General features: G+C 57.3%; 1 protein-coding gene across 7 annotated transcripts; it reads right to left on the bottom strand.

The window, feature by feature from the left end:
• Positions 1-1,984: 1,984 nt before the first annotated feature.
• Positions 1,985-22,997, bottom strand: PCSK9 (proprotein convertase subtilisin/kexin type 9). 7 transcript variants are annotated; one of them, XM_060083934.1, is made up of 12 exons: positions 22,680-22,997; positions 19,451-19,642; positions 16,891-17,014; positions 12,685-12,818; positions 12,317-12,458; positions 9,155-9,351; positions 7,852-8,035; positions 7,164-7,337; positions 6,688-6,836; positions 5,626-5,803; positions 3,712-3,893; positions 1,985-2,203 (listed from the first exon to the last, which is right to left on the bottom strand). In XM_060083934.1, the coding sequence occupies exons 1-12, from the start codon at positions 22,995-22,997 to the stop codon at positions 1,985-1,987; spliced, it is 2,193 nt and encodes a 730-aa protein (XP_059939917.1). The 7 variants fall into 7 exon arrangements, with proteins under 7 accessions (XP_059939917.1, XP_059939926.1, XP_059939937.1 ...); XM_060083943.1 differs by having other exon boundaries at positions 12,317-12,461; positions 22,788-22,997; XM_060083954.1 differs by having other exon boundaries at positions 22,788-22,997.
• Positions 22,998-23,810: the final 813 nt, after the last annotated feature.

Here is a 23,810-nt window from a genome sequence, read left to right as displayed (position 1 = left end):
TGACTGCACCAGGCCCTGTGCCAGGTGCTGGGAGAGGAGAATGGAAAGGACACGGGCACCCCACGCGTCTAGAACATTGTGGGGCAGAAGTTGCCAAGGAGGGGGAGCCCTGGTTGCTGGGGGGACTCAGAAGCGAGAGGGAGACGCTGATTTTATCCCAGGACGGGCACAAGTACTCAAGTACTTGTACTCAAAATACAGACGCTGCTCAAAGGCTTGATTTACTCAACCACCCCACAGACTGTTATCAGGCACCTGGTATAAGCAAGGCCTCATCCTAGACGGTCAAATTCAGGCAAGAGTCATGACAAGTTTTTATTTTAAAAAGTCACTGTATAATAAAAATGCTACAAAACCCAGAATAAATATCTTCAAGTTACAAAAGCAAAACAGAGATCTAGAAAAGCTGCTTGCTGTAAAAAGGCAACAGAGAGTTGTTGACAAACAGACCAAAAAGATAAATGCGTGCTTGTTTGCTTGGGTGGGGCTGGGGGTAGGGGAGCTCAAGGAGGGAGAGTTGCACCTCCCCCTTGTCCCCTTCCCCCTCCGTCCCTGCATCCCTCCAACGGCCTCTCCACTCAGGTCCCCGTGAATCAGCCAGTGCCTTTTGCCCAGTTTTCTGTCCTTGCTCACAGGGCTACCCCAGGTCTGTGTTCCCTAATGAGCCTCTGTCATTATAAAGATGGGGGGCCCAACCTGGTGCAGCAAAAAGAGCCTTGGCTTAAGGGACAAATCTGGGTTTATACCCTGGTACCACCTCACTTCTTGGCTATGTGAATGGCGGGCACCCACCCCCACCCCTGGTTCCCAGTTTCCTCCTGAAGTGGGGATGACAGTGTGTACTGTGCAGGGTAGGTGCGAGGACTGGATGAGAGGGTGGATGGAGCACGTGGCCCTCCACTGGGAACTGAAGAGTCAGCCCTGGGGTGATGTCCCCCTGCAGGCTGATGCCAGGTGGACTGCAAAGCCGGGACCAGGCCAGGTGAGGGCAGCTGGGAGAAACAAAGGCACGGCCCCGTGATCACCTGGGACACATCTGGCTGCATCCGTCATGCCGCTGGTGGGTACAAGAGCTAGGAATTTTGTCAACAAGCTGTCTTCGGGAGGTGAGTCTTAACAGCAGGACTGGGAGGGCCCGTGGAGATCACCGAACTGATGGAGATCTCTCTAAAGAGCAAGGACTTGAACCAAGGCATCTTGGCAGCTGACTCTGGGCTCGTGCTTCGGGCCTCAACATCCTCATCTATCCAATGGGTATGAATATAGGCCCTGCCTTTGCCCCAGGGCTACTCTGAAACTCTGTGAGAAGGTGGGTGGAGAAGCCCTTTGGACACTTTGAAACATTGGCCACATCTGGGGAAGCATCACCCATCATCAGTGCCACCCTGCACCCCCAGAGGCATGGAAAACTGATCCTCCACTAATTCGGGAGCCCAAGGGGGCGTCCCTAAAGCGGGCAGGAGGTGAGGGGCCATCTCCACCTTTCACTTCCCCTGACCAATATTTGGCTCCTTCCAGCCCTCAAGCACCTCCCTGCCTACCCATAGGAGATGACCACCTCCTGCACAGAGGCCTGAGGACGGACTGACTGCTCAATAAAGGTAATTCTACCCACAGTGTTGGCATCTTGGGAGCGGCTGGCAGGAAGCTGAGCACAGCCTGACCAGCGTTAACGGTGGCATGTGGACCCAGCCCCACAGCGAGGGAGGGGCTGCCCGGCACCTGCAGCCCTACTCACTCAGCCTCCCGTGCAGCTCAGGCCTGGGAAGGGGTGATCCAGGCCGAGAGCTGGGGTTCTCCCAGGTGGAGAGCCGGCGCACCCCGAGTGCCAGCGCGAGAGCTCCAGAAGCAAGAGGTATCCTCTTTCCTGGGGTCCAGGCTGAGGAAGGGGGAAGGAGGAACCACTTCAAAGCTCAGCCGAGGCCTGGGACCACGGCCCCCAGGCCCTGGCCCCTTCCCCATGCATGCGTCCTGGGCAGGGCGGTCACTGGGCCTCCTGGGAGGCCTGCTCCCCTGAGGGCCGGCTCCGGCAGCAGATGGCGACGGCTACGGCGGCCTCCTCGCCCGTCCTGCCTCCTGCTCCGACGTCCCGGCCCCTCACCACACACGTGTTGTCCACCGCGTAGGCCCCCAGGGTGGGGCAGGTCCCAGGGAGGGTCCCGCAGCCGGTCAGCGTCCAGCCTCCCTCGCAGGCCACGGTGACCTGCCAGGGCCAGGGGACAAAAGAAAGCGCACGTATGGCCCGGCACACTGTGAGCCGGGCCGGGAGGGCACAGGCCGTTGTCTGCCATGCCAAGACGGACTCATCTTCCCCCGACACCACGCTTCCCACAGCCCTCCCCATCCCGGCCAGCGGCAAAGCAAAGCTGGGGCTGCCGCCTCTGCTGCTCCCACCACGTCCAGCCCCTCAGGTCTGTGGGCTCCTCCTTCAGGCCCTAGCATCCTCCGCGCTCCTGCCCTGGCTGAGCCCCCGCCCCCCGGGCCTGGACAGTCACCGTAGCCGTCCACCTGCCTATAGCAGGCCTCCCTGCTTCTGCCCCCTTCCCTGCAGTCTTTGTGGCGCAGCGGCCAGAACGAACCCGCTCACACCCAGGTCAGATACCCGTTCCCCTCCCCCCACCCCAGGCTCAGAACCCTGAGTGGCTCCCAGCTCACTCGAGCAAAACCCAAAGTCCTTACTGTGGCCCTCAGGCCCCACCTAAACCCTGTCTCTGGTTCCCCCCCTCACTCGGTTCCCACCTCACTGGCCCCCTGGCTGTTCCTGGTGCTCCTTTGCCGCAGCTGTTCCCTCTGCCTGGAACACTGTTCCCTGTCATGTCCCCCACCTTCTTAGTGAGGCCTCTCCTGAACTCCCCCTCCCCATTCTCTTCCCTGCCTTACTCTTCTCCACAGCATCTTCTAAGTACTCTGTAATACTACTCATTCGTTTACTGTCATCCCACTAGAAAAGACGCCCCAGGAGAACTTGTCAGGTTTGTAACTCCACCGCCTGGAATGCCAGAGGCCTCAATACATGCTGAGCAAGTGGACCTGAGACAGCCCTTGCCCTTGAGAACTGCAGCATCCAGACCACAATCACTACAGACTTGCTCTTAAAAACCTCCTCTGAGGCAGGAGAGTGGACTCCCCGGGGCTTCCTTTTAAGAAGCTCCCTGTGGCTTTTAAAGGGAGACTTACAGAGAAGCCCTAGGGAGGTTGCGGTCTACACTGGCAGTTTCTGAGGGCCTCTCACGCCCCAGTCCCCCAGCGTGCCTCCCTTCTCTGCAATCCCTTCCTCACCTCGCTGGCCCCGCTAGCCACCCCTCCACCTGCAGCACTCAGCCAAGGTGTCCCGTCCTCTGGGTCATGGCTGAGTCATCCTCCCAGCAGATGTGTTAAGTGGATTAATCAGTGAATGTGTGTGGACTGCTTTTCTTATGCCATATTTACACATATTCTTCCGAAGCGGGGTAAGCATGCCCCAACAGCAGATCTCACTAAGCTGGACAAAAGCAAAAACTGGCCCAGCGACACACACACACACACACACATACACGTGCTGTCCACACAGCTGCAAAAGCTGCTGACAGCACCCACCCCACAAGCTACTCCCCAGATATGTGAGGGTATATGGTGGTGACACAAACACTGACCCAGAAAAGCTGCACAGGATGGACACGTGCCACCCCACGCGGCGTCCGGCTCCCGTCCCGACCCCCCGAGCCCCTTCACCTTCTCTGCAGGGCCCGGGATCCCGTGCTCCCTGACTTTGCACTCCAGACCCGGCGCGTGACAGCAGGAAGCGTGGACGCTGGCCTCCTTGTGGCCGACACACTGGTCGGGCTGACCCCGTGGCCTCAGCATAGGCCGCCTGGGGGTGCCAAGGTCCTCCACCTCCCAGTGGGAGCTGCAGCCTGGGAAGAGGAGGGCCAGCTCAAACACCTGGATGCTAAGGGACCCTCTGTCTCTCCTCCGCACCCCATTCAGTCTCCATCTTTTTAGGGTCTGAGTCTGGAGCTGAGAAACCCAGAAACAAGTCTTGGCAGGAAAAAGGCACTACTAGCCTGAGCGACAGGACTCTTGGGTTCTCAGCTCAACCTTGCTGCTGGCCTGCTGTGTGACCTTAGGAAAGCCATACAACCTCTCTGGGCCTCAGTGTCTCAGGGAAAACATCATCTCCTCTCCACCCCGACATGGGGAGTGGGCTCCAAGGCCTGAGATGCTAGACCAGGAAATGATATTCCTCCCCATAACCCAGCCACCCAGGCAGAAGTTCAGGGGTGAGCTTGATGTCTCTCTGGGAGACATGGGCCTCCCTCCAGAGCTTGGGAGTCAGGCACACCCCCTGGCTACAAGACCTCAGAGAGTGTTCCTAGGCTATAGCAAGCCTCAGTTTCCCTCTGTAAAAGGAAAAGGCAGGCTGCAAGGGTGAAGTGAGGACATGCAGGCGGAGCCCAGCACAGCGTCTGGCACCGGGCAAGGGCTCTGCACGTGTTAGGGTCATGGTCACTGGAATGCCCGTGTGTTAGCTGCATGGCCTTGGGGAAGTCACTCAGCATGTCAGGGTGCAGTTCCCTTTGCTGTAAAGTGGGACTCTTTTTGGATGTGCTTCATAGATAGTGGGTTCTATGACTCCAATGTCTTTGAACTGGCACGTGCCCTGGAATTCATCTGCTGGGCGTTGCCAAAGGGGAGAGCCATCAGAACACGGTGGACTTCCCACCAAGCCAGGACCCCAATAAGATGGCCGGTGGCCTGCTGGACCTGTCCCAGCCTCTCCAGCTGACTGGGCTCATCTTTCCCCTGCAAAGCCATCACCAGCTGCTCCTCCGAGAGCCAGCTCCTAACTCGTCACTTGCCCTTGTCACCCTCCTCAAACTTCAGTGGCTCCCCAGTACATACTCGATGAAGAATCAACTCCTGAGCCAGTTATTCCAGGCCCGCTACCTGCCCTCTCCCCAAACGCTCCCCAGGACATCCCATGCACCCTCCAAGCAGGAGAGCTCAGCCCCCTCCCGATTTGAGGGGCACCATCCCTGGATCCCCCACAAGGTCCCCACCTGCGACTTCCTGCTACCTACCCAGGGCATGTTTTTGACACAAGGTGGCCCATCCACAGTTACCTATATCAGAGAATGGATTCTAAAGCAATGGATGATAACCAGGATAGCTAGCACTTACGTTGTCCTAGCACCAAGCTAAATGCTTAGCACCCATCATCCTCATTCTATTGCTGAGGCACCTGAGGCACAGAGAAGTTAAGTAACTTGCATAGGTCACACAGCTGATGACTGGCAGAGCCAGGATTAAACCAAGGTCAGCTCCACTTTCGGAGCCACTCCCTAAACTGCCCCTCATGCAATGCACTGCCTGTAGGGAAATGCCTACGATGCCCCAGGCCTGGTGCTCTAGGTGTTACTCATTTCATAGCAACCCAGTGAAGCAGGAACTGCCGCCGCCCCTCTTAGGGAGGAGGAGGCCGAGACGGAGACAGATGAGGTGCCTGCCCAGGGTCACAAGGATGGAAAGGGTAGCACTGGCCTTCACACCAGGCCGTCGGGCTCCAACGTGGGGCCAGCCGGGTGGGGGCAGGTGCACCAGGAGCCAGAGACGCCTCCTCACCCCGGGGTGGGCCCAGCCGCCTACCTGTGAGGACGTAGCCCCGCTGTGGGCAGCGGGCCTGGGTCTGCACTCCGGCCCCAGCTGGCGGAGCCGTGTGGACACGGCAGTTGGCACGGGGCAGCAGGCAGCACCTGGCAACGGCATAGACACCCTCACCCCCAAACGCGTTGTGGGCCAGGCAGACGCGCCTGCCCCCTCGGGCCTAAGAGCCAAAGACAGAAACAGGAACCTGCTTTAGAAAAGGCTTCGAAACACAGGATGATGGGGGCTGGAGGGAGCTGACTCGGGTGCCTGGTCCCAGCCCCTTGAAACGTCTCCAATGGCCTCGCGAGGGGCCAGCAGCCCCTGAGGACAAGGAGCTCACTTCCACCCAAGGCGGACGGTTCCACAGACGGGCAGTTCTGGGTGTTATAAAGTTCTTCTGGACGCTGAGAGTGACTTCAAAATGCAGATACAGGGAAATCTAAGACCCCAGAGCAAGGACCTGGCCTGCTCAGCCTTGACCCACTCTCAGCCTCTCCCACGTGCACTCACGTGCAGGAGGCTGCACAGTCAAGCACACTCCCAGACACCGGCTCCCAGACAGAAATGCCTGCCCGCTCCTTGTCCTCCTGGCCTAGGCACTGCCCTTCCACCAAAACACTGCAGCCAGATGGCATCTCTGCCAGGCTCTGCAGCCTTCCCATCAAGTCCCCTCTTTTGCTGCTTTGAGAAGATTTCTCAACTGCCAGAACCGTGGAACATCTGAGCGAAAAGGGCCCTGGAGACCACTGCGTCCAGAGGCAGAGAATCCCTGGCACACGTCTGGCCCTCCCCTCCCCCGAGGCAGTGAATCCCTGGCACACACTCGGCCCTCCCCTCCCACGAGGCGGGCACAGGAATCCATCCAGTCTCATCCGGCAGCGTCTCCCGGGAACCCTCAGTGTGCCTCCCTCCTGCAGCACCCAAACCGCATGACTGAGATATGCCCCATTCGGCTTTAACTTGCAGACGGACGCTGGAGTTCAGAGGAGGAAGGGGGTCAGGCAGATCTGGGCCTGGAAGCGAGAACCCCACTTCACGCTCCGACGGGAGGGTACAGGTCACCTCAATGCGCTCGCCCCGCCGCTTCCCGCTCCTGGAGAAGCTAGAGCAGCCCAGCAGCTCCTCGGGGGCAGCGCAGCGGGCCTCGGCCGTGGCCATCCGCGTGGGCCCCGAGTGCGCCGACCACACGGTCCTGCAGAACAGCTGCCCACCTGCAACGAGGCCCTGGGGTGAGGAGTGGTGGCTGGGGAGGGAGCCTCCGTCAGGGCTCTGCTCACAGAGGGCTCCAGATCTTTGGCTCCTGGTGGGGGAGAGGGGCCTTAAAGAATGTGATCCATTTTCCCATTAAAACAGGTCATGAAAGCCCTTGCAAAGCCCTTTCGGAGCCCGTCCTACTCAATTTCCCCCAGTGTCTAGGAGCCAGTGGCCGAATCCTCCCTCCACAGATGAGGGAGGGACAAGATTGCCCAGGCCACACAGACGCCCTGAGACCTCCCAAGCCCCAGTCTGGATTCTGCCCACCCTGCCATCTTGCTGACCTGCTCCATAGGTGCTGGGGGGTAGTGTAGCCACCAGGTTGGGGGTCAGCACCCGCTGGTCCTCGGGGAACCAGGCCTCATTGATGACGTCTTTGGCAGAGAAACGGATGAGCCTCTGCCTCAGCTCAGTCAGGGTGAGTTCCGGCTCATCGGTCAGCATCCTAGCCACAATGCCTGGTCATGGGGCAGATGATGAGAGATGGTGGTGGCCTGGCCCTCCTTCCCGACCTGGGACTCCTCTCCTGGTGCACACGTGAGCGTGCACACACACACAGACACACCAAGCTGTTCTTTAGAAGTTAAACCACCTGCAATCCCGTGCTAAAAGATGGCCAGAATAAGACTTACATCCTGCTCTCACACCTCCGAGCCTTGGCAATTGCTGTTTTGTTGCCAGGTAAACTCTTATTCATCCACCAAACCCCAGATGAAACGGCCCTCCTCCAGGAAGTTTTCCCTGACCTTCAGCCTGGTCAGGCACCTCTCCCTTCCACACAGCCCTGGCTACTCCATTTGTGCACCTGCCTCCCCCATCAGACGGAGCGTCCTTAAGGGCACCATCAGTCTGACTCATCTTTACTCCCCCATACCCAACACAGAGCCTGGCACACGTGGTCCTGGTGCAGACCCTGCCTGCCGAAGGGGCTGTCAGAATCATGACGGCTGAGGCGGTGGGGCAGCTACTCACCAGCCACATGGGCGGCAGCCTGTGACGTCCCACTCTGTGATGTGAAGCAGGTGCTGCAGTCACTGGAGGCACCAATGATGTCATCCCCTGGGGCAAAGAGGTCCACGCAGCGGCCAAAGTTGGTCCCCAGGACCCCCAGGGTCACCGGCTGGTCCTGGGCATTGGTGGCCCCAACAGTGATGACCTGGAGAGGTGAGGGAGCGGATGGCAGAGAGGGGAGCCAAGGAGAGGATGTAGGGAGACTGAGACCTTGCCAACTGGGCTGGCCAACTCCTATATACCTGCTTGGCCCATTCAAATATCCCCTCCTGAGGGAAATCTGACTCTCCAGGCAGAACTCTGGCACTCTCTGCCCCACCCGGCCCTGGTGCTGCCCTCTGTCCCTGCCATATGCCAGGCACCATTCCCGAAGTCCCTGAGGCGCTTCCATTCTAGGGAGGGACCCAGACAGTAAACAAACAGTACACAATGCAACACATTAGGTGGTTATAAGTGCTAAGGAGAAAAGCAGAGCCGGCAAGGTGGAAAAGACCTGCTGGGTTTTGTCTGCTTTATGCGATTTTAAATTCGGCAGCCAGGGAAAGTTATCCCTCACTGTCAGGCTCACATGTGTGCCCCCCACCTGCCCCCTGACCCCAACACCCCCCCCAGACTATGATATCTTTGAAGTGGGACGAGATTCCTTCCCCTTAGTCCCCCTCAGTGCCCATACCGCCAGTAGGTGCCCTCGCACGTTAGAGGAATGGACGGGCGTTGGACACACTGGGTCAACCTCTCAAGCTGAGAAGCGTCATTTCTGTGCTCATGTAGCTCCCCTGGGACACACCTGGACCCTCAATGCAGGGCCTCAGGGGGCCTTTGGGGTGGGTGGGGAGGTGGACAGTGGAGAGGTCCTGGGATACTGGCAGGAGAGTGATGCGGGCAAAGCCCCTGGGCCCTTACCGAGTGGACTGGGAGAGGAAGCAGAGGGAGGCCGGGAGAAAGCGGAGGGAGCTATGGTGTCAATCCAGGGGACAGCAGATGGACGGAGGTGATGGGATTGGGGAGAAGGGGCCGGGGGAGTCACGAGACATTCGGAGGGAGAGGGGCCAGGGCGTGGGGTTGGAGCTGCACTGGGGGAGGGGAGAGTTGAGGCTGGTGCTGTTCATAGACTGGGATGGTGGAGGTTCAAGCCCCTCCTCTGCCCAGGCTCGGCCCTGGCAGTCTCTGACACGTCCTTCCAAAGCCAGGCCAGTTCAGAAGCACACCCCATGATCCCCCAGGGGCCCACCTGCCACCTTCCCCTCCCTTTGGGAGCACCCACCTCGGGAGCTGAAGCTGGGGAATAGAGACAGGCGTCATCCCTGAAGTTGCCGGCAGCGGCCACCAGCACTGCCCCCGTCCCGGCCAGGTGCTGGCAGGCGGCGTTGAGGGCTGGGCTGTACCCACCCGCCAGGGGCAGCAGCACTACCAACCGGCCCGCCGGCTGGGCCAGCTGGCTTTTCCGAATAAACTCCAGGCCTGAGAGGACAAAGCCAAGGTCACCCATGAGGAGGCACGCTCCCCCTCCCCACCCCCACCCCCGAGGCCCCCGTGAGGGTTAATTTTACATGTCGACTTGGCAAGGCTACGGGTGTTTGCTCAGACATAGGTCTAAGTGTTGCTGTGAAAGTACTTTGTGGATGTGATTAATGTTTACATCAGTACTTTGAGTAAAGCAGATTACCCTCCATAATGGGGGTGGGCCTTGTCCAATCAGTTGAAGGCCTTGAGAGAAAAGATGGAGGTCCCCCAAGGAGGAAGGAAATCTGTGTGCACACTGCCTTCAGACTCAAGACTGTGGCATCAACTCCTGCCAGAATTGCCAGGCTGCCAGCCTGCCCTGCAGATTTTAGCCAGCCCCACAATATATGAGCCAATTCCTTAAGATAAATCTCCCACTATGTGGTATATGTATGTATTTATAAATATAGATATATACACACATCCTATTGGTTCTGTGTCTCTGGACAACCCTGACTAATGCACACGGGAAGCATGTTAACAACAGCAGCACTTATAAAACCAGCCAACTCCCAAACACTTATACGCACCAGGCTCCTTCTAAGTGCCTGACTGTGGGAATTTACACAATCCTCACAGTAACCTTACTATTATTTTCCCTTTCCAGGAAACTGAGGCACCAAGAGGAAGGGCCCCGTTTGCCCTGCCTCTGACCTTCACAAGCCTCGCTGCCATCCTCTGAGGGCTGGTGTACAGTAATCCTCCCCCACCACACAGACACACACACACACACTCCAGTGAGTCCTCACTGCCCACTCGCAGCTGTGGGACCCTGCCCTCCCATGTGTGAAAGGGGACACTGCTGCTCGGACTGTGTCGAGGATCAAAAGACTCCTCGCCCTGGAGCTGGAGGGGGGTGGGGGGGGGACTTGATAACCCTGCCCCCTCGGGGGGTGTCATGCCTTGACCCCGGCTGCACTCCCCCGCCCCAGAGCCAAGTGTGCAGCCTGGAGCCCAGGCCCAGTGGAGACCTGGGTTCTAACACCAGCTCTGGTCCTCATGTGCCAGGGGACCCGGAGCTGACAGCTCCTCCTCTCAGGCTCCAGCTCCTGCTCCGTCAGATGGGGGTGTGGCGGGCTGACCTCTCAGAACCTTCTGGATCTGGGCCTCTGGGAGGTCCCCAGGGCTGCAGCAGAGGTGGGAGTTGGGGTCCCATAGCCAGGCTCCTCTTAGGAGGAGACAGCTGTCCCTCACACCAGGAGGGGCAGAGCGGAAGTAGGAGTGGAGGTGAGGAATAAGCACGATTACAGCTGCCATTAACCACCTGCTGTATGTATGTTTCTGTGCTCGGACTTGACACACTTTACCTCAACAATCTGCTTACAGAGGAGACTGGCGGTGACCAAGAGAGTAAAAGCCACTGTTCGTGGAGCCCCTACTCTGCTCCAGGTAATGTGCTAGGGGCCTTTCCCAAAGCGGGGACCTCTTCTTCCCCGGGAAACCCTCCAAGCCCAGGGCGCCAGGCCTGTGGAAGGCCTTTCAGGGCACAAGCGGGCCTCCCCTCCTCTGCACACTGACCTTTGGGAATTGGCCTGCTGAGCTGAGGTCAGTGGATAAAGGGGTGGGACACGAAGGAAGGGTCACCTGATAGGGCAGGGGATTATTATTGATTCTTGCCTTGAAAACCAAACATCAAAACCTGTGCTCTAGGGCTTCCCTAGTGGCACAGAGGTTAAGAATCCTCCTGCCAATGCGGGGAACACAGGTTCAAGCCCTGGTCCGGGAAGATCCCATATGCCACAGAGTAACTAAGCCCACGTGCTACAACTACTGAACCTGTGCTCTAGAGCCTGTGAGCCACAACTACTGAGCCTGTGAGCCACAACTACTGAGCCCGAGTGCCACAACTACTGAAGCCCGCGTGCCTAGAGCCCGTGCTCCGCGACAAGAGAAGCCACCTCAATGAGAAGCCCACGCACCGCAACGAAGAGTAGTCCCCGCTCGCTGCAACTAGAGAAAGGCCGTGCGCAGCAATGAAGACCCAAAGCAGCCAAAAATTAATAAATTAATTAAACAAACAAAAACCTGTGCACTAAACTGCAAAGAATTAGGGCAGAGCTCACTCACCAAGCACAAGGCAGGCACCACCAGCCCTTCCCAGCCCTTCAAAAAGGCCTATGGCTGCCTCTGCCAGCTCAGAGGCCAGCATCTGACACAGGGGTCTGGGCGCTTGCAGTGGAGGTCAAACTCAGAGCCAGCACCTTCCCCAGCGAGGTCACTGGCTCTGGCTGTGTGACCCTGGGCAAGTCACTTCCCCTCTCTGGGCTGATTTTCTCAACTGTTTAACAGGCTCACAATACCACCCTCAGGGTATGGAGTACAAAGTCCTTTGCTCAAGGTCTGGCCACAGGAGGGACTCAGTAAGTGAGAATTCCCACCCTCTTCTCTGTCCACAGGCCTCCCAGGGTCCTAGCTCTAAGCTGGACCTTGCCAGAGGTGACTGGATGGAGAAACCTGCAAGAGTCTGGAAAAAGTCTTCTGCCAGTTCCTCTACCAGGTCTACCCAAACAGGGCTCCAACCATTCATGAGAAGGAGTGAATCCCCCGGTGCCAAGCAGAAGATGGGGAAAGTTTGCTTAGATCACCTCGAGGGTACATCCAACTCGCAAGTCACATGGCAAAAGACACAACGATTTTAAAAGATCTGGAAAGGGGAGCAGTGTGAAACTGTAGAAAGCCCACTGACTAGGGGTCACATCTCCAGGAACTGCCTGGGCTGAGCCCTGCCCCTCTCTGGGCCTCAGCTTCTCCATCGGCACTCATGGCCCCTGGGGGCCCTACCCACTCTGACACTCTGGGGTTCCGCCTCTGGGGAAGCAGCTGCCTCGGTCTCCTTGGTCAGGAGTCCGTTCTCTCTGGGCTGAAGCCCCGTCCCGTGCCAGGTCTGGATGCAGAGGCCAGCACATCCGGAGCCATCACTCACCTGCGAGTGTGCTGCTCACCGTGCCCTTCCCTTGGCAGTTGAGCACACGCAGGCTGCGCAGGCCGGCGCCCTTGGCCACGCCGGCGTCCCGGCCACTGACCACCCCGGCCAAGTGGGTGCCGTGGCTGTCACACTGGTTCGCCTGCTCGACCAACACAAGACCCGAGTGAGAAAGCTCGTCCACCCTGTGATAACATCAGTGAGTGACCGGACAGACGTCCCCACCCACAAGCGATGGCAGGGCAGGGGCAGTGACAGCTGGGGAGGCCAGCAGGGGTGCAGCCGTGGCACTCCGGGGGTGGCATCAACTCCAGGTTGGGGATGAGGGATGGGGGCAGCCCCCCCCCCCACCTGAGGGACATGCTCACCTGTCTGTGGAAGCGTGTCCCATCCTCTTCGGGCACGTTCTCGAAGTCAGTGACTACCACCCTGCCCTCAATTTCCCGGTGGCCACTTTGGATACTGGTGTCTAAGAGATATACCTCCACCAGGCCACCTCCAGCTTTCCAAGGTGAGGTTTGTTCGAAAGGAAAGCATAACCATGAGGTTAACGTAATAGTTAACACATATAAATTGTTTACCATGTCTCAGGCACTGTTCTAAGCACCTTACATAGGTCAACTCAGAAAATCCTCTCCAGGTACATACTTTTATCTCTTTATATCACAAACAAGGAATGTGAGGCACAGAGAGGGTAAGTAACTGTCCAAGGTCACATAGCTGGTGCTGGTGGAACCAGCAAGAGAACCAAGTAGTCTGGCTCCATAATATGAATATGAAATAACAATATGAACACCCGAAACTAATAAATACAATGGAAAAAACTATGCCAAGCCCCTACTTAAAACTGTTCACAGCTCCCCAAACCTGAGGCCACAGAATTTAAAGACAGAACAGGATTTGACAAGTAAAAGGAGAATAACAGGCCTGTATGGCCATCTGAGCAGGTCAGCTCATTTCACAGAGAGGAGACTGAGGCCCAAGGAGGAGGCGTGCATCTGGGCCTCCTGGCTCCAAGCCCATGCTTTCTCCACTCCACCAGGTGCCAGAACGGCTCAACAGTGGCTGGTTCCAACTGACACAAGTTACAGCCTCAGAGAAAACAGCAGTATTGGAAATTCACCAAAAGCCTACCACCTACACTTCATCATTTCTATTTGGGTCAGTTCAGATTCTCCAGGAGGCAGGCACCAAGATGGGGTGAGACCTTCAGGGGACTTCCTGGGGAGGTGCCTACATGGGACAAAGGTGGAGGGGGCAGGAGGAAGCAGGGAGAGCCTGCAGGTGTGACATCTGTGGAAGGAGAGGAAGGAAGAGGGTCAAGGAGGCAGAGCCCCAGGCCGCAGCACTGCTCGCGGAAGCCTCGGAGACCTTGGCTCCGTCCTCGTCCCCCCATGCAAGGTGGGACCGCTGTTGTCCCATGTCGCAGAGGGGAAAAGGGGCCTCAAGAGGAGTTATCACTAAGGGCAAAGGGACCTGCGAGTGGCCGCTTACAGCCTCTGATTCAGTGCAGGGAGCTCTGTGGCCTCTGACAGGTGGGCGCCCAGTCCTGCCTGCATCCCTCCAGAGCAGGGAGCTTTCTCTCTCCCACAGGACAGCCCCTGCCACGCCTGAGAAGCTCGGAAGGCAGCCAAGTTCTCCTTCTCATCTCTGCCCAGGAGGCCCCTGACCCTGACCCTGACCCTCTTGCCTGTTCCCCGCAGGCCACACCCCTTCCTGCCTCAGGGCCTCTGTCCTTGTTTGTTTCTCTTACTTGGACATGCTCCCCTTGGTGGGGCTAATGATGCCCACTGCAGGGCTTGGCTGAGTGTCACTTCCTCCAGGAAGCCTTTGCTGACTCCATGCTCACAGCTGTCCAGACTCCATAGCTCCTACCCCATCCAGACTACCTGGTGTCCTGTAGCTATCTGTGTAAGCAATGGATTAGCCTTCTTCATGCACTAGAAGCTCTGGGGTTGCGGGGGGTGGGGGGGGGGCAGGCAGAGACCAAGTCCATCTTGTTGGTCTTTGTGTCCCCAGCACCTAGCACAGTGTCTGGAGCACAGTGGCTACTTGAGAACTCACTGAGGCATGGAAGGAGAGGAGGGGGAGGGCTGCAAGGACAGCACTCTCACTTTGTACCAGACACGGATGGAGGCTCGCTACAGCATAAAGAGCATTAACCCCAACACAGCCCCCCAGATAGGACTGTCATCACCTCCCGTTTTTGTAGAGGAACCTGAGGCTCATTCAAGCTCACACAGCTTGAAAATGCTAAAGTCTGGGTTTGAGCATGGCAGTTGGCTCCGGGGCCTGTGCTCGTCAGCCCTTTGCCAGGTGGCCTCTCTGTGAAGGAAGGCTCTGCTCCTGGCCGGGTGCGCCACCCTCCACTCATCTGCATGGTGCCCACTCCGCCCCACTCTGACCCAACAGCCCCCGGGGGGCCTCGTCCAGCCAAGCCCTTCTGTGACTCCTGACGGACTCCATGTTCCTGTCTTCCATCCCCGCCACCTCTCACAGCCACTGGGCGCAGGAGGAGGGTAAGGCAATCCATGGGCATCCCAGTGGGGAAGGAAAGGATCGCACGTCTGCTTCTGGCCTGGGGGAGGGCAGTGGGTCCGACGGTCACCCCAAAAAAACGTATGTCCACATTCTAACCCCTAGGACCTATAATCATGCCCTTATCTGGCAAAAGGGTCTTTGCAGATGCGATTAAGTTAATGACCCCCAAATGAAATCATCCTTGATTATCCCAATGGGTCTTAAATCCATTGATGTGTCCTCATAAAAAAACAGAAGAGGAGAGGTACACAGAGAAGATCTTATGAAGGAGGCATGGACAGGAGTGATGCAGCCATAGCCAAGGAACGCTGCAGTCGCCAGAAGCTGGAAGAGGTGAGGGAGGATGCTCCCCTTGAGCCTTTGGGAAGAGCTTGGCCCACTGACACTTTTACTTCCGACTGGAGAGTACATTTCTATTGTTTTAAGCCACCGGGTTTGTGGTACTTTGTTAGGGCAGCCCTAGGAAACTAATTTAGGGGCTGTGGCCTTCTCTCTCTCCTGCTTGGCTTGGGGTACCCCGGAACCCCCTGCACAGCATCCCCTCCCCATTCCCCATACTAGGCGGCTCCGGGAGGTCCCTGAGGCGCAGATGTGGAAGGTGGGGTCTCTAGAGTCTCTGCCTAGATAGGAGCAGCCTGGGGTGGGGAGAGGCAGGCTCTTCCTGAAAAGGGCACCCCCTCCCTGGCCACAGGCTGCCCAGGCCGGTCAGCACACCCTGCCTGACCAGGCCCCGCACCTCTGCCGCTGACAACCCTGGGGTGATGCTCCACACTTCTTACTCATCTCCCATCCTGGCCGCAAGCCCTGGGAGGCCCCAGGTCTACCGTCTGTCACGATGACAGCGACTCAGAACCCGCCTAGCCTTTCAGTTCCCAAAGCATTTGCACATCAACAGCCTCACAACACCTTGTAAGGACAGGATGGGGTTACTGTGCCCATTTTACAGACGAGGAAGGAAGGGGAGGATCCGAGAGGGAAATGGCTTCCCGAGACCCCACGTGAGCCAGTAAAGGGCGGAGGCTGAACGCGCCCCCAGGTCTGGCTGAGTCCGGGAGCATCCCTGAATTGTCTTTCCGCTGAGCTCCAGACCTCATGCTGAGGGCTTCTCAGACTGAACACGGGCCAGCCAAAACCCCTGATCTCCCCAAACCAGGTGTCCTTCCCTTCTTCCCCAGCTCAATAAATGGCACCTCCACCCACTTACAAGGCCCTGCCCAAACCCAGGCCACTTTCCTTGGCGTCTCCTCCTCCTCCTGGCCAGGCCACCCCAGGCAGAGGGAAGAGTTGGGGGAGAGGCCCGGAGGGGACACACAGAGTAGCCCACGCAGGGAATCCCGTGAAGCCTAGCGATGCTGAAGGGAGGAGCAGGTCAAGGCAGGAGACCGGAGACCAGCTGGGGGCGTGGCAAACACGGCTTATCTGTCCTGTTATGGGGTCCAGTCCTGTCCTCAAGGCACTGGGATCACCCAGACCTGTGGGCCTTAGGGGGTGTCAAGGTCAGGTTTACCCTCTCCCCACCTGAGTGCAGCCTGATGGGCCAAATGGCAAGAAAAGGCAAACGTGAACTTTTAGAAGGTGGGAGAGGGGCTCATTTAAAAAAACAGACTTCTGGGCTTCCCTGGTGGCGCAGTGGTTGAGAGTCTGCCTGCCGATGCAGGGGACGCGGGTTCGTGCCCCGGTCTGGGAAGATCCCACATGCCGTGGAGCGGCTGGGCCCGTGAGCCATGGCCGCTGAGCCTGCACGTCCGGAGCCTGTGCTCCGCAATAGGAGAGGCCACAACAGTGAGAGGCCCGCGTACCACAAAAAAAAACAAAAAACAAAACAAAACAAAAAAAACAGACTTCTGCATTGTACCTGGGGCAGAAGGAAGGCAGGGCATGGGGGCTGGATTGGGTGGAATGGGACAGAAAAGGGGTCAGCAGAGTGTACTGAGCTCTAACGCCCCTGGGAGGTGAGGACCGTCGGCGGGGAGGAGAGAGCGGCACGTGGCCTCCGCTCGGATGAAGAGACGCGGGGAGCACGGGGCCCTTACTAGGAGCGTGGTGTTCATCCGCCTGGTGCCGCGCAGGGAGAATCCGCTCTAAGTTCCACGGGATACTCTGGGCAAAGACGAAGGAGTCCTCCTCGATGTACTGGACGTGGGGCAACCTCAGGGCCTGCAGAAGGCAGAGAGGTGGGGCTCGGCTTCAAAAGCCATTTGGCTGACAGCAGCCATAGCCACAGCCCTTCACCTACCTGATCAAGCCTGTCCCGACTCACACGCCAGTCACATACCTGTCCCCTCCTGGTGTGGGGTTTCCTTGCTCAGGTTGGGGAGCCCGGCACCCGCCAGCACAGAGGATGCCTTTTAGGAAGGATTCTGAATTTGACATGCCATCTGGGGAGCCAGGCAGTGCCCAGGTCCCGGGGAAGGCTGGACCTGGACTCCATGCCCAAATCATGATGCCCTCACTGGCCATTCTGTTTCCCCCAGATCCGTTCCCTCCCTTCTCCACCCTGCAAGGCGTGGGGAGGCTGACCCTGCAGACAGCAGCACCCAGGCCTCCTTGCAGTGACTTCTGGTTGGGATCAGCCAGAGGGAGGCCCAGAAGGAGTTTTGGGGGATGAGAGGGTGTCTTCACTCCCTCCCTGTTTTGGTGCAAGGTTCCCATGGTGGCTGCATCCTTTGGTGACCACGGCTCCCCCGGGGTAGCCCCTGCTCCACAGCGCCAGCTCCCCCCTGGCAGAGAAGACACTATTCCCTCTCCTCGCCCATCAGCTTGTCACGGCAACTCATCCTTGGGTGCCTCAGTGTCCCTGTGGGCTTCCTTAACCTGTCCACAACTCCATGAGTTTCTGTGCTTAGCATCTGCTTAAATACTTGATGATCTCATTTAGTCCTTAAAGAACCGTTCCTATTTTCATGCCAGCTTACAGGTAGGGGACTGAGATTCAGGGGGTGAAGAAAAGGTTAGACAAACTAGTAAGGGTACATGAACCCAGGCTGGCGCGATGTCAAAGCCCAGCTCTTGAGGGCACATGTCTGTGGTCTGCAGCTCAGCAGTGTCTCCGCTCTGAGAAGCTGCCTGGCCTTCGGGGCTCATGCATGCCATCTGGCTCTGTGGGCATCTGATTCCTTCCCCCGCACTGTGCTGGGCATATCATCCCCCAGTTAACTGACTGGCCATCACTTCTCAGTCTCTCTTTCTGAACTGTGAGCTCAAGGGAAAGGGCTGGTGGTCCATCCTCCTGTCTGCAGCACATAGTAGGTGCTCATTAAATATGTGATGAGCAGACTGATTGAAGGCATTAACTTGATGTTTCCGCTATTAGACTAAGGGATTGGACCCTGTCTAATCCATGTCATTGTCCCCACAGGACTTAACACACTGTAGTTGTTCAGCCACTGTATGCTGAATGGAATGAAACTATGCAGTAGTAGTGCAGGGGAGCGAGGAGGCCTGGGCCTAGATTCTCGTTCTGCCGGTTGTGTGCTGTGTGACCTCGGGCAAGACCCTGTCCCGTTCTGGGTCTCAGTGTCTGCAGGAGGCTATGAAACACCCCAGCCACGTGGAGAATCAGTATGAAAATGGGAACCATGTGTTCTCATCAAGTTAGGAGGACAGGGGAGGGGGGCGGGTTGGGAGGAAGGGAGCAGAGGCTAAAACAAGGAAAGGGTTGTTTTTTTGTTTTGTTTTGTTTTTAAAGGTACATTTGCCAAATTCTCTTCTGCCTTTTTATTAAAGCTACAAATCTTACATCCATCAACTCGCTTCAAGCGGAGCCCCCTTTCGCAGGGAACCTCACCAAGAAAGGTTTTTAAGATATGCATTTAGGGCCTCCCTGGTGGCGCAGTGGTTAAGAGTCCGCCTGCCGATGCAGGGGATACGGGTTCGTGCCCCGGTCTGGGAGGATCCCATATGCCGCGGAGCGGCTGGGCCTGTGAGCCATGGCCGCTGGGCCTGCGCATCCAGAGCCTGTGCTCCGCAACGGGAAAGGCCACAACAGTGAGAGGCCCACATACCGCAAAAAGAAAAAAAAAAAAAAAAAAGATATGCATTTAAAGCACTGGGCCAGGAGGAGGAGAAGGGAGGCCAGAAGTCCTCAACTACCCATGTCTGTTCTGCCCCTGCACCAAAGATGTGACATCAGGGTCGGGCTGGAGGGGGAACAGCCTCCCTGTCCTACAGGAGGAACCTTCTGAATAGCATCAGTTTCAAAGGAATTTTGCATCCTTGAGTCATGTTTTTATAAAATGACTCTGGCCCCACTAACGTCATAGAGCCTTGTTCCTATAGGGTTCTCATAGGCAGCAAGTTCACCAACACAAAGACAGCTAGAAGACAGACCACTGGGTCTGATCCCAGCTCTGCCTCTGGCTGTCTGTGTGGTCCCTTCTGAACCTTGGTCTCCTCATCTTTCAGATGAAGACGAAGTACCATTGAGGTATGGCCAGGCTTGAAGGGCATCTTGTACCGAAGGCCAGGCAGGAGCCACTGTGCTTGGTACTCAGTAAGCACTCTGTGAACACTTGCTGCCTCCAGGACAGTCCCCTGTATGCATGCGGTAGCCCAGCCCTTTCTGGAAGTGGCCCACCCAGAGACGGAGCTCACCAGCTCCAGCAGGTCACCGCTCATCTTCACCAGGAAGCCGGGGAGAAGGTCGTGGAAGACGTGCAGGATCTTGGTGAGGTAGCCGCGGTGGGCGGCCCGGGCCTGCAGGCGGCGGGCGGTGCGCTCCGTCTGCGAGCGGTGGGTCTCTTCCTTCAGCACCACCATGTAGGTGCCTGGCAACCTCCAGGCGTCCTGGCCCCCAGCGAGGAGGAGTGACACGATGACATTAAAAAAAGAAGAAGTTTGCTATGAGGGCTTCATCCACTTATGTTTACAAGTTAGAATTACAGCAAAAGAAACTCCATCGAGTATAGGAAGTATAAAGAGAAGTCACCAAATTGGGACCCCCCAAACCACAGAGAAGCCAACTATTAGCAGTAACCTAACATATACCACACTTTCAAACTTGATAGTCAGGCAAAAACGGGAACCATGGGCCACAGTCAACACCAGGTTCTCCTCTGCACCTGCACCTAGTTCTCTGTGGGGCCCACCAAGGCCTGGCCACCCTTGGAGGCCCTGCCTGAAGGCCACCTCCTCCCGAAGACCTTCTTAATTACACCTCCCTTCCCCGTGTCTCAATTTGAAATAATCACTTTCTCCCGGTTCTAGTACCTCCCTGACCCCCTCCGGAGGCAGTCCAAATACATGGCCTGAATCCCAACCACAATATTTACTGGCTATGTGGCCATGGGCAAGTCACTCAACCTCTCTGAACCTCAGATATCTCCTCTGTGGTGTGGGGAACATAATACCTACGACACAGGCCTGCTGGGAAGGCTAAGAGACGTAGTTGTGTAAAGCATCTAGCAAACAGAAGGGATGATAGAGTGAGCAAAGGCAACACTTCTCACATGGGATAAAAGACTCAAGGCCATGGTCTACAGGAGCAGATCTGTTTGCTCTTAGCTCTTATCTGCTCCCACTGCTCTCAGACACACCTGTGCTCAAGAACCTTCAGTGGCTCCTCATAGCCTGACAAAGTCCAAACTCCATGCTGCCCCTTGGTCCCCGCTGCAACCTCCGTAGCCTAATCTCCCACATCTCTGTACGTGCACCAGAGTAGAATACAGTCTACAACCCTTTAACCAAAGTCTTAGGGTCAAATGGGTTTCAAGATTCAGAACTTATCTGGACTTTAGAAAGGTAGTAATAGGCAATCAGGGTGCTCAGAGGCGTCTAGAGCAGCATACTGTAATCTATGCAGCAAAAAATAGGAATATAAATATTTACATCAGTGGGATAACTTATAAATAACCTCATGTCAGTTCAGGTCAGGTTACCACCAAATAAATTACAAGAAACCTTTTGGGTTTCAGAACATTTTACATTTCAGAAGGCAGATAAGGAACTGTGGACATGTGCTCCTTATTCTCCACCTCTAGCTTTCCCGTCTGAGCTTTTGTTCATGCTACCCCCTTCACCTAGAATAAAATTCCCCTGCCACTTTTATTTAAACTCCTATTTATGCTTCAAAGGCCCATCTAAAATGCCCTCAGCTAAATGAAAATCTAATGAATTGGGAGAACACTTTGTGCACTGGAAGGAGACTTGCCCTAGAAGCCTAGTTCTAATGCATCAGGGGGGTGAAACCCCTCTCTCTGGGTCTCAGTTTCTCATGAATAAAATAAAAGGATTGGTCTAAAATCTTTCTCTGCCTGCCAAAAAATATTTTCATTATAAATTCAATCTCTACAAAATATCCACTGAAGGAATGAATAAATGAACTTCTGGAGGTTCTTGTTCCAAACTTCCGCTGGGGAAGAAGTACCCTCAAGCGCCTGTTTTAATTGGTTGTCCAGCCTCTGCTTACTCACCTCTCAAGATGGGGTATTCACTACTTCTAGAATAGTTATTTGGGGGCAGTGACTTGAAACGCCCTTTCTCAACCTTGTCACAACCCATCAACATCCTTCTAGAAGGTGAAAGGCTCAGGGAACAAGGAAGAAGGTGCTATGAGCTGAGTAAATTTCACTTTTCTGTGAGAGCCAGACTGAAGAAGCGAGGTCCCTCCCCTCCTGCCACTAACACAGGACACAGGCAACACTGAGGGCCTGACACCCCTCTGCACCCAGCACACTCAGGCAGAGGAGCTGGGGCAGAAGCGCAGGCCAGATGTCCATTAGCCTAGAACTTCCCCTCTGCCCCAGGAGCTGCAGTTTGGAGCAAAAAGGGCATCACTGGGAGGTCGCACTGCAGCCAGGTAAATAGCTACCTCCTACAGTGCTCTCTTCACTGGCTCACATGGTGGGGAGGTCACTCATGTGGGCAACAGAGCCCCTTTCCCTTCATTCCTCCATCTGCCCAGCACTGACTCTTTACAACAAACCCTCGGGAAGGACTGTCACCTCCCTTTTAAAGATGAGGAAAATGGAGGCTCGGATGTTAAGTGACTTGCCAAGCACCACTCAGCTAGTGAGTGATGGAGCCAGGATTCAACCCCAGAGCCGACTCCAAACCCGGTAGCAGGACCTCAGTTGAGCCCTGGGAAGGTTATAATTGGAGGGAACCAGCAGTCCCAACCCTGGGCAGGAGCTCCCATAGCCCAACGGCCAGGTGCTGGCCTTGATCTTCAGGAAACTCGCCCCACCCACTCTGGGCGGTGTGAGTGGGCTGCAGCTACCAGGCTCCTTCCTTCCGGAGAGCACCAAACAAGCCCTTCCCAGAGGAGCCCAAGGACCCCAACGGGCCTGGTGAATAACTCCGTCCCCTCCCCTTCAGTTTTGTTCTTTTCTTCAGCTGAAAAAGATGCAATCCTAGAATGTGAGTTTTGTGGCATGAAGAAATTGCCTCCCGCCACTATCATTCATTCGCCTTCTCTCCCGCTCCACCCCTGTCACAGTAGCGCCGTCTCGTCCCAAGACCCCCAAGCCCACCCCCTCCCACACACACTCTGCACTACCCAGATTTCCCGATCCGCGTCAGGACGCATAATAATATCTCCTCTCTGCCCGGGGCCATTCTAAGCACGTTTCGGGCATTAGTGCCTTGACCCACCCGAGCCTCAGTGGTGAGGCACGTCCAGGATCTGAGCAGGCGATCCTGGAGGTGCTCTGCTCGTCCTACCTGGCGCCTACCAGTCTCCGAGCCCCGTGCACCTTTCCCCCGCAGAACACACCCCGAAGAGCCGCCGTGCCCGTTCTCCCCGCCACCGCTCCCGCAGTCCCCAAGATCCGCGCCAAGCCCGTCCTCGGGTGAGCAGAGCACCCCCCCACACAGTGACTTTCACTCCAGCCCCTCCCTTCCGGGGTGGGGGGGCACTGAATCCTGAGAGGATATGCCCACCGCCCGGGGCCCCGCGCGGGTTCGCCCCCGCCTCCCACCCCGGCGTCCGCACCTTTGCGCAGCGGTGGAAGGTGGCGGTGGCCACGTTCTGGGCCGTGTCAGCCGAGGTGTCCTCCTCCGACCGGAAGGCAAGCACCAGCTCCTCGTAGTCGCCGTCTTCGTCCTCCTGCGCGCGGGCGCCCGCGGGTCCCAGAGGCAGCAGCAGCAGCAGCAGCAGCAGCGGCGGCGGCCACCACGGCCGTCGGGAGCTGCCCGTACCCATCGCGCGGAGAGGAGAGGTTTGCGTCGGGCGGGGAGACCCGGGGGCGGCGCGCAGGCCAGGCCCGCAGCGCCTGTGCCTCGCGGCGGGGAGCCCGATGCGAGCACGGGACTCGGGCCCCGGCGGGGACGCGCGCTGGGCCGGGCTCTAGGCCTCCCGGTTGTGGGCTGCGCCGTGGAGACGCTTGCCGGCCCCGGGCCGTCTCACTGCCTGGCTCGCCCCTCCTGGCTCGGACCCGACCTGAGCCTGAGCCCGCCTGCAGCCGCGCGCGCCTCGACGCCGCGGCAGAAACCTTCCTGGGTGTGGGTGCGCGACGCCCAGGGTCCGGGAGATCACGCCACCTGAGCCCTATCGGATGATCCTACCTGATTAAATATTAACGGAGCCCCCGGACTGAAGTATCGGGTTTCGGCCTCGCTCCCCCTCCCCCTCCCCCTCCCCCTCCCCACCCCACCCCACCCCCACCCCCAAACGGCGTCAGATTACGTTCAGAGAAAGGACAAAATCCCAAATCTTAATTGGGCTGGAAGGCTGTTCCCGCGCTCCCGAGACGCCTTCTCCCCGCCCCTCAACCCGAGCCCTGCGAGCTGTGCCAGGCACCAAGTTCGGCTGAGCCCACCTAGTCAAGCGTTTCTGGGCTCTGCCTTGGCACTGGCCAGCCAGCCCCCTCGCCTACGCCCCGAACGATGTTAAACCACTCCATCGGGTCCTCCTCCTCGCCGCCGCCGCCAGCGACAGCGGACCCCTCGCTGCCCCCAGCCCCCCCAAGTCTTTCCGCAGGTCTGAGCGTGCCATCCTTCTAAACTCAGCCCCGAC

This window comes from Mesoplodon densirostris, chromosome 2, assembly GCF_025265405.1.
Source record: "Mesoplodon densirostris isolate mMesDen1 chromosome 2, mMesDen1 primary haplotype, whole genome shotgun sequence".
Classification (NCBI taxonomy): domain Eukaryota; kingdom Metazoa; phylum Chordata; class Mammalia; order Artiodactyla; family Ziphiidae; genus Mesoplodon; species Mesoplodon densirostris.
This window is presented reverse-complemented; position numbering and strand designations above follow the sequence as displayed.

Excerpts from the sequence above, each read along its gene's own strand:
- PCSK9 (XM_060083934.1), bottom strand. The coding sequence starts at position 22,997 with ATGGGTACGGGCAGCTCCCGACGGCCGTGGTGGCCGCCGCCGCTGCTG. Across the intron at positions 7,338-7,851 it reads GGCTGCCGCCCATGTGGCTG|GCATTGTGGCTAGGATGCTG; the intron begins GTGAGTAGCTGC and ends CCCCATGACCAG. Across the intron at positions 2,204-3,711 it reads TCCCGGGCCCTGCAGAGAAG|GTCACCGTGGCCTGCGAGGG; the intron begins GTGAAGGGGCTC and ends TGGCCCTGGCAG.